The 10,934-nt window shown below is 28.6% G+C and overlaps 1 protein-coding gene across 1 annotated transcript; it reads left to right on the top strand.

The window, feature by feature from the left end:
• Nucleotides 1-8,932: 8,932 nt before the first annotated feature.
• On the top strand, nt 8,933-9,514 carry M406DRAFT_56490 (uncharacterized protein; the record flags this gene model as incomplete). Its single annotated transcript, XM_040924574.1, has 2 exons — nt 8,933-9,423; nt 9,492-9,514. Coding segments are annotated over exons 1-2 (203 nt in total), but the record flags the coding sequence as incomplete, so codon positions are not given.
• Nucleotides 9,515-10,934: the final 1,420 nt, after the last annotated feature.

The following is a 10,934-nucleotide window of genomic DNA, read 5'->3' as shown; positions in this document are numbered from 1 at the left end:
TAGCTCTGCTGATTTGAAAGTATGTATAAAGTTGTATGAAGCTTTCTTTTCTGAGTATTCTTCAATTATTAGCTTTAATTCTGCGCTGTTGATTGTAACTATTTCTTTGGATATAGCTTATTCTTATGAGATCTAGCTAGTAGTTCAATTGATTTGAGAATTATGCTCTTTGAGCTATAAAAGTTCTATAATTAGCTTATATTATGCTGTATCTATGATATCAAAGAAAGCTCTGATTATATATTCTTGAATCAAAATAGATAGATAATCAGTCTTCTTATTAATTACTTCTTAATTATATATAACAGATTGTTCTTTTATAGTGCTAAGGATATATAAGCATTTCTTTCATCTTTATTGTAGTTATATCTGATTGATAATGTATAGAAATATAAAGTTTCCCTAAGTGCTACTATTCAATAGTGTGCTGTATTTATATCTTTAAATATATATGTTAAACTTGATATAAGCATAATTTGTTTTAAAAGCTTTATATAGAAACTGTTTTGATTTGATTATCTGCAATCTCTTTACAGATAATTCTGTTCTTTTGAATTCATTAAGAACTATTTATTCTTCTAAGCTTACTTTGCTGCTTCTTAAGCAAGCTTCTTAGCTTACTTTTGCTTATATTATTATTATTCCTAATCTTTCTTTTGTTAATATTAGTTGCAAATCTTATTATTAATATGAATCGTATAGAGTATTGTTTTGTACTGCTACTATTTTATTTTCTTGTTTATACATTATATAAAGCAGTTGTTTAATAGTCTGATATATGCATTATAGTGCTATCTGTTGAGAATTTCTCTGAAGTGGAGTTCTTATTCTTTAACAGCTTGAAGGATTTATTCTGATTTTCTAATAGGAAACTATTTGTATTATATCTTATTTAAGAAATGCGTTCTGCAGCTATGATAGGTATAGGAGATCCAAGCTAGTTTGTAATATAGATTGTGAAGTAGATTAATCCGAGAATCTTTGTTTTGTTATACTTTGATATTTTGCAAAAGGATGCAAATGAAGAGCTTTTCTAATTCTATTCTATAGATAAGATATTCAATTTATATTATTTCCTTGTTTTATCCAATGCTGAAGGAGAACCTTTCTGTAAGCTTTTTGGATTCATTGTTTACGGAAAACTCCGGTGAATCATTAGATTGTTTGTTCTAGCTTGATCTTTCTATTGCTTGAGAAGCGTTTTCAGTATTATTTAGATATTTATATTAATAACTAAGAGAGTACTATTCTTTGTTTATTTCTCTGATTATAGTATTTAGTGCAGATAATAGGGAATAGCGAAGAGCATTATTGTTAAGCTCTTTTTTCAGCGCCTGAATGCTTTGTTTAGTAATATTGAAGCAGTTCGAGTTATTGCTGTTTATAGTTGTGCTGAGCATATACTCTTGCTCTGCTATTGCTATCTGCCTATAGCGCTTAGATTTCTAAAGGAATTATTCTGAATCTTCCTTACTCAAGAGATATATTAAGTAGTTATTATTGTAGCAGAATATTCAGCTGAGACTTCTATAATTGATAGAGTTCGATACTTGCTCTGAGAGAGTATTTTTGCTTAGTTAATTGGATTTCTGTTATTAAGCAATATTCATCTAGCATTCTTTCTGAACTGATTGCTATTTATTCTTTCAGAGTTAATAGCAGTTGTATATAATATATTCTTATTTGTTGCAATTATAGTAAGTAATATTATTCTTCTTGCTATACTGCTTGTTAGCTATATTGAATTTTATGAGATTAGCATACATAATGCTGCTCTGAGCTATACTGCTATATTGATTGCTATTCTTGTTTTGGAGTTTTTTGCTTGTATTAGCTGGAAATCTCTAAGTCTAGCTTTCTTTCTTCTTAAACTTCTCTATTCATTGTTCATATAAATAGTTGTTAATGCAGATAGCTTGATTGGAGAATATTATAAAGTTCTTTAGCTAATTCTGCTTAGAAATTTCATCTTTAATATTATTCTTGAGTCTCTTATAATAGTGCTTTATGAGATTCTTATCTTTCTATAGGAGTTGCGCTGAGAGTTTTGAGGTTCATGAGCTGCTGAGCTGTAGTGCGTTCTTTATTAAGATCACCAAAGATTTCCTTAAAAGCTTTCTCGAAGCTTTCAAAAGAATCAAATATGCTCTTAGTACTCTGGATATGCATATCGAGATTGTTCTGATGCTTTAAGTAATTGTATAAAGAAGGCTTGTACTAAATAAGAGCATTCTTTTCGAAACGAGTTCCTGCAAGAATAACTTTCTCAGATTTCTTAATAAACTGAATCTTATGATGCAGGAAATACGCTCTGCAGTAGATAAGGAATCCATACAGCATCTTTTGATTACCATTATATATAGCAAGCTTATCCATCTTATATGCTTTTCCAGCGCTACTAATAATCGCAGAAATAAACTGCGCTTGCTAAGCTTATTAAGCTAGCTAAGCTTATTAGTTAGCAATAGTAGCGCTCTAAGCTTGCTATTATTCGCACAGATCCTGAATATGCTGAATAAGCTAGTACATCTGATTAACCAGTTCCTCCTGAGTAGGAGCACGCAAGAATGAAGAGATTCCTAAAAAAGCTATTATATTCCGTATTGCTCAAGAAGTAATACTAAACTATTCTTGAACAAGAATTATCAAAATGTAATAAATACTGCAGCAATCCGAAGATTCCAAAGTATACAAAAAGGATTTATGCTAACAAGAATAGTATTAAAGTATCAAGTTCTTAAATACAGAACTATATAAGTCTTAGTAAGCAATACAAGTATTTACTGCTTTTAGAGCTATTAGAATAGAGAATAATCTGATATTTAGATTAATAACTGAAGAGCTATATATAAGATCTATCTAATGAGGATGAATGTGTTCTTATATATTCAGCTTCTTTAGTTCTGTTAGTAGTGTTAGTTGTTGGATTCTTTGGATCATCTGGGTAATCCAACTGATCCGGATTATCATGGATCAGCTACTGATCCATTCTAATTCTGTAATCCTAATCCTTGCTTATGTAAGCCTTAGTTCTTGTGATGTTGAATCCTTCTCTGTCTTTCCGGACAGTTGTTCCGGGTATCCTGGCTGGTAACCTGCATGTTGAATGAGTCATAACAATACTGCTAAACTTCTTCTTATTTCTACTTAATACTAAAAACTGAAGAATAAGATAGAAGAGTTAAAGCTAAAGTTGATTAAGCTATATTAATAAAAGAAAATATAATATAAAAGAATATCTTAAGCTATTTATTAAGATCTTAAGAATCTTAAAGAGCTTGAGAAGAAAGAAGCTAAGAAAGCTGAAGCTGAGAAGATATATATTGCTGCTGAAATGCAGGCTGTAGTAGCTAAGGAATCTGCTGTTGTAGCTGGAAATTCTTCTTTTAAGAGTTTCAACTGAAATTCCATAGATTTGAGAAGCTCTGTGATGAACTGGTTGAGTTTTCTGGAGAGTGAGATTTCTGAAGCTTCTGAGTTTCGGTTCAGAGCAGAGCAACTGTTCTAAGTGCTGATTTCTTTTCTTTTCCAATACTTAGCTATTTTTTTCTAAGCATTTTTGATATTTTTCTATAATTTCTACGAATTTTCGCTTGCTAGATAATCTTTTTATTTAATAAGATATTCTCTTGTATTATCTATATTTCTATACTTAAGAATCTTTTCTATCTTATATTCTAATTTATTATTTTCTACTTCTGCTATATTATCTGCTAATATTTCCTATATTGCTAATTCTAGTAATAAGATATAGAAAATTAAATATATTCTTATTTTATAAAATAATATTAATTTATAATTAACTAGAGAAATCTATTGCAAGATTTTAAATAATTCTAGCTTCTTATAATCAAGTTTATTGCTAGATCTAGTTATTTTAATATTTTTTTGAAATAGATAAATCTTATCTTTTTTCTATAGAATTAATCTCTCAATTCTTTTAAAGTTTGCATACTATACTATTTGTTTCTGAATAAATTATAATTCTAACTGGAATTTCTTCTAAATCTTCTTAATCTTCTTAATTCTTTTATCTGCAGCTTCTATATCTGCTTCTAGCAATATTTTGTAATAAGCTATTAGATTATATTTATAAAATATAAAGAATAATAACTTCTTTATTATATTTATATTTGCATTATTATAAGCAAACTGTATAAGAAGCAATAGATTAATTTAATTATTCTATTTCTAGTTAATATAATATTAAAAATACTATTTAATAATCTAATTTATTCTTTTTATCTATTTATCTGTTTATAAGTAAAATGCTATAAATATTCTATAGTATATTCTAAGCTGTTTTATAAGCAAAGTTTAAAACTTTGAGTTGAATTTTCTATTTCTATTAGAGATTACTTCTTCTAACATACTATAATTAGCAATAATTATTCTAAGAAATGCATATGTAAGTTCTTTTATTATACTGCTTTCTTTATAGAAAAGAAAATAAGTATACTTGCTTAGTTTGCAAATTACTATTAGAATGCTATTATATTGTATCTTAGTTAAGAGTTCTTATAAGAAAGATAGCTTGATAATAAAGTTTAGATTAATAGATTGCTAAATAATTATAAGTATTAGTAAGAAGTACAGTAGTTTATAAGACTTATATCTTTCTATTTTATTCTTCTTATAGCTATTATATTATTATAAGATATTCTTAATTCTTTTCCTAAAGCTTAATAAACTCTAATATCTTCTAATATATTTATAAATTGCTTTAATTCTCTAATATTTATATACTAATATATTGTATATATTCTTGATATAGTTATCTTATTTATTTGAAATTATTAATTCTGAATTCTTTTCTGAGAATTTAATTCTGAAAGCAGTATTTAGCTTTCTATATATATTAACAAGATTTTCTGATTCGTTTTAAGCAAAGATATTCTATATATCTGAGGAATCTGCATTTCAATAATCTGATTTTCTGCTAAGAGCGTTTGCTTGTTCATTTTCTGAGCTCTTGCAATGCATAATCTTGAAGTTAAACTATAAGAGAAATTCTGCTTATCTAACTTATTATTTATTTAAAACTTTGATTATTATAAATATAGTTAGATTCTTATAATCTAAGTAAATTATAATTAAATATTATATATTAATAAGATAGTATTGCTATTTCTTGAAAGCTTTTATTATTACTATAAGCTTCTAATTTAGGATTCTGTAGTTAATTTCTAAGCTGTTTAACTTTTTCGAAAAGTTACTTATAATTCTTAAATACTCTTGATTATCTTACTAATCAAGTTATTTCTTAAATACATATTCTAATATATTGATTTCAATTTCAAAAGATTTATAAGAGTTTGTTTTATATAGAATTAGTTCTGAAATAATATGCTTAATAATTTTCTTGAAAGCTTCTTATACTTTAAAGGTTTATTCGAAAAGCTGCTTCTTCTTGATAAGATTTGTAAGAGAATATGCAATCTAGCTATAGTTCTTAATAAACTGCTTGTAGAAATTGATATATTCAAGAAAAGATTTAATATTTCTAATATTTCTAAGAATTAGCTAATTTCTAATAACTTCTATCTTATTTTTCTATAGCTTGATGCATTCTAGCTTAATTGTAAATTCGAGATAATTAATTTTTTATATATAAAAGTAATTCTTTGCAGATTCTATAAGAAGTTTTATATTCTAAAGCATTTATAATACTGCTTTTATATATTTCTTATATTCTTTTAATATTTAAGAATAAATAAGAATATTATTAAGATATATAATAATGAATTAATTCAGATACTTATATAGAATATAATTAATTATTTCTTGGAATAAAGCTAGAATATTTATTAAATTAAAGAATATAATCAAATATTTATAGTATTTATAGCATATTCTGAAAGCAATCTTTTATTCTTCTTTCTTCTTTATTCTAATTAGATTATAAGCTTTTTTCAAGTTTAAAGCTATAAATTATTATACTTCTTATAATCTATTTTATAATTTCTTAATAAGTAGTAATAAATATTAATTCTTAATTATAATATTATTAAGTTGCTTATAATTAATATATAGTTTAAGCTTGCTATTCTTTTTAAGTATAAATAGAATAAGATATTTTGCTAATAATTGCAATAATTATATATATTTCTTTTTAAGATTCTTATTAAGATATTTCTTAAGTATTTCTAATTATATCTTATCTAGTTTGTAAATAGGAAAGAATTTAAGCTGTTTTTCTTCTTATAGCAGAATCTTGTAATTATATAAGCTATATTCTAGCAATCCTATATTTAATTCTTTCTGGAATAATTTCTTGAATTTGTAGTATTTCTGTAATATGCTTATAAGTATTAGTTCTGATTCATATATTGTTTTTGCTACTTGGAAGAATAGTAGATACTATTAAGCATACTTCTTTCTGCTTGTTGTTTTTAGTAGCGTTTTTGGAAGCTTTGAGCGTTCGCTCTAAGCTGAATTGATTGCTCGAAAGTCTAGTTTCGAGATTTTTATATAAATCTATAATTTATATTCTGAAGCTCTTTCTTGTTGCTCTGAAGCGAACTAATTTGCTGAGAGTTTTGCTTCTATTATTTTGCTAATCTGTTAGCACTTTAGCACTATTTGAGTTTGCTTATTACTAAATTCTTCTTCTTAAATTGCTAGCTCTGCTAGCTTGAAAGTATATATAAAGTTGTTTGAAGCTTCTTTTTCTGAGTATTCTTTAATAATTAATTTTTATTCTATATTATTAATTGCAATTATCTCTCTGAATATAGCTTATTCTTATAAGATCTAGCTAGTAATTCAATCAATTCAAGAATTATGCTCTTTAAGCTATAGAAGTTTCATAATTAGCTTATACTATATTATATTTATAATATTAAAGAAAACTCTAATTATATATTCTTGAATTAAAATAGATAGATGATTAATCTTCTTATTAATTACTTCTTAATTATATATAATAGATTATTCTTCTATAATGCTAAGAGTATATAGCTGCTTCTTTCATTTCCATTATAATTATGCTTGATTAATAATATATAAGAATATAAAGTTTCTTTAAGCATTATTATTCAATAATATGCTATACTTATATTCTTGAATATATATATCGAGCTTAATATAAGCATAATCTACTTTAAAAGCTTTATATAGAAACTATTCTAATCTAATCATCTGCAATCCCTTTATAAGCAATCCTAGCCTTTTAAGATTATTAAAAGCTGCTTATTCTTTCTTTAAGCTTGCTTTGCTGCTTCTTAAGCAAGCTTTTTAGCTTGCTTTTGCTCATATCATTATTATTTCTAATCTTTTTTCTATTAATACTAGTTGCAAATCTTATTATTAATATAAATTATACAGAATATTATTCTGTATTGCTACTACTCTATTTTCTTATTTATGCATTGCTTAAAGCAATTATCTAATAGCTTAATATATATATTGTTATATTATCTGTTGAGAACTTCTCTAAAGCAAAGCTCTTATTTCTTAATAGCCTGAAGAACTTATTCTGATTCTCTAATGGAAAACTATTTATATTGCACTTTTTCCAAGAAATGCACTCTGCAGCTATAATAAGTATAGAAGATTCATATCAGCTCATAATATAAATTATAAAATAAGCTGATTCAAGAATTCTTATCTTATTATGCTTTAATATTCTGCAAGAAGATATAAATAAAGAGCTTTTCTAGCCTTATCTCATAAACAAGATATTTAATTCATATTATTTTCTTATTCTATCTAATACTAAAGAAAAATCTTTCTTTCCAAACTTCTATAGAGCTATTAAGTTCGCTATTTACAGAAAACTCTAATAAATTGCTAAATCATTTACTCTAGCTTAATTCTTCTATTATTTGAAAGATATTTTCAATATTATTTAAGTATTTATATTAATAGCTAAGAGAATATCATCCCTTATTTATATTTCTAATTATAATGCTTAGCATAAATAATAAGAAATAATAAAGAGTATTATTACTAAATCTTTTCTTTAATACCTGAATGCTTTATTTAGTAATATTGAAGCAATTCGAGTTATTGCTACTTGTAATTATACTAAGCATATATTCTTGCTTTTCTATTGCTATCTGCCTATAGCATCTAGATTTCTAAGAGAACTATTCTGAGCTTTTCTTACTCGAAAGATATATTAAGCAGTTATTATTATAGCAGAATATCTAGCTAAGATTTTTATAATTAATAGAATTCAATACTTGCTCTAAGAGAATGTTTTTGCTTAGTTAATTGGATTTCTATTACTAAGCAATATTCATTTAGCATTCTTTCTAAATTAGTTGCTATTTATTCTTTCGAAGTTAATAGCAGTTATATAATATATATCTCTATTTATTGCAATTATAGCAAGTAATATTATTCTTCTTGCTATACTACTTATTAGTAATATTAAGTTTTATAAAACTAGCATATATAATACTGCTTTAAGCTATACTGCTATATTGATTGCTATTTTTATATTAAAATTTCTTGCTTATATTAGCTGAAAATCTCTAAATCTAGCTTTCTTTCTTTTTAAATTTCTTTATTTATTATTTATATAGTTAATTATTAATATAAATTGCTTAATTAAAGAATATTACAAAGTTTTCTAGCTAATTCTGCTTAGAGATTTTATTCTTAATATTATTCTTGAATTTCTTATAATAATATTTTATAAGATTCTTATCTTTCTATAGAAATCTTGCTAAGAATTGCTTAAATTTAATTATATAAGCAGAAGCTAACTTGGTCTGCTTAAGATTTATAAGTTACTAAGCTATAATATATTCTTTATTAGAATTGCTAAAAATCTTCTTAAGAATTGTCAGGGCTGATTGTGCCAGCAAGGCTCAGGGCTAGCTAAGCCAGCTGGATTACGGATGACTAAGCAATATGCGGCTATAAAGCGGCTTTCTAGCCACGTCAGCACTGCTGAGCAGAACTTAGCTCCTTAGGCCTCAATGTTATTCTGGTTGTATACCCCTGAAAGAAAGAAAAGACCTCGCCACATTGCCTTTGCAACCTTTCCACCTGACAGTTTGAGGCCTGGCCCTTTTAAAGGAGGCAATCCGGCGAGGCTTTCTATCTTTTTTTTCCCTAGGAGCAGCGCTAACACTGAGCAGGAGCAGAGCAAACGATCAGACTACTATTCTTTTCGAACCTTCGAGCCTTTGATCTTCGAGCTTTTAACCTTCGAGCCTTTGACCTCCGAGCCTTCGATTTTCGAGCTTTCGAGCCTTGAATACAGCGAGCAAGCAGTGCTGAGCAAGCAGTATGCAAGCAGCATGCGAGAAGTGTTCAGAAGAGATTCAGAGCATTCGAGTTGCTAAGCTAGAGCATACAGTGAGCAAGCAGTATCAAGCAAGCAGTATGCAAGCAGCATGCGAGAAGCATTCAGAAGAGATTCAGAGCATTCGAGTTGCTAAGCTAGAGCAAATAGCGAGCAAGCAGTATGCAAGCAGCATGCAAGAAGCATTCAGAAGAGATTCAAAGCATTCGAGTTGCTAAGCTAGAGCAAACAGCGAGCAAGCAGTATGCAAGCAGCGTGCGAGAAGCGTTCAGAAGAGATTCAGAGTATTTGAGTTGCTAAGCTAGAGCATATAGCGAGCAAGCAGTATCGAGCAAGCAGTATGCAAGCAGCATGCAAGAAGCATTCAGAAGAGATTCAGAGCATTCGAGTTGCTAAGCTAGAGCATACAGCAAGTAAGCAGTGTTGAGCAAGCAGTATGCAAGCAGCATATGAGAAGCATTTAGAAGAGATTCAGAGCATTCGAGTTGCTAAGCTAGAGCAAATAGCAAGCAAGCAGTATGCAAGCAGCATGCAAGAAGCATTCAGAAGAGATTCAGAGCATTCGAGTTGCTAAGCTAGAGCAAATAGCGAGCAAGCAGTATGCAAGCAGCATATAAGAAGCATTTAGAAGAGATTCAGAGCATTCGAGTTGCTAAGCTAAAGCAAATAGCAAGCAAGCAGTATGCAAGCAGCATATAAGAAGCATTCAGAAGAAATTCAGAGTATTCGAGTTACTAAGCTAGAATAAAATATATTCTTTGCTATTTAAGCAAGAGAGCAGAGTAAGCAAGCAGTAGATCTGAATATCTTCTGTTTTCGAGAGTATATTCTTCGCTATTCGAGCGAGAAAGCAGAGTAAGCAAGCAATAGATCTGAGTATCTTTTGTTTTTGAGAGTATATTCTTCGCTATTCGAGCGAGAAAGCAGAGTAAGCAAGCAGTAGATCTGAGTATCTTCTGTTTTCAAGAGTATATTCTTTGTTATTTGAGCAAGAGAATAGAGTAAGCAAGCAGTAGATCTAAGTATCTTCTGTTTTCAAGAGTATGCTCTTCGCTATTTGAGCAAGAGCATAGAGCTAAAGCGGAGTATCTGCTTAGCAACTGAAGTTATTTAGATATTAGATTGCAAACTAATTATTCTTTTGTGCTTAGTAGTAAAGTGAAGTATAGCAATAGCTTCAGAATTGCTAGAGAGCAATTCTCAAAATGGAAAGCTGTAATTATCTGTTATAGCTGCAGGAATGCTATTCTGAATGCTGAGCTTCTTAGCTGCAAACTAAGTTTCTGGTAGAAGGCTTGCAATCTATATCAAACAGCTTTAAGTTCTGAAGAGTGCCTGGATAAAGCGCTAAGGGAGCAGCAACTGAGCAGCGTATATAGCGCGGGTATTGCATTCGGAAGACTTATGTCTGGAATGTGATTAAAAAGAGATTTTTTTTTCACAGGCTTCGGGGACGAAGCCAGAAGAGAAGAAGGGAGATGGTTGAGAGGCCTTGAGAAGCCTTGAGAGGCCTGAGGCACTGAGAGATCTTGAGAGGCCTTGAGAGGCCTGAGGCACTGAGAGATCTTGAGAGACCTTGAGTGGCTTAGAAGCCTGAGGCACTGAGAGATCTTGAGAAGCTTTGAGAAGCCTGAGGCACTGAGAGATCTTGAGAGGCCTTGAGAGGCCTGAGGCA

Source organism: Cryphonectria parasitica (assembly GCF_011745365.1).
Source record: "Cryphonectria parasitica EP155 unplaced genomic scaffold M406scaffold_2, whole genome shotgun sequence".
NCBI classification, from domain to species: Eukaryota; Fungi; Ascomycota; class Sordariomycetes; order Diaporthales; family Cryphonectriaceae; genus Cryphonectria; species Cryphonectria parasitica.
The sequence above is the reverse complement of the archived record's forward strand: the minus strand, read 5'-3'. Positions and strand labels throughout refer to the sequence as shown.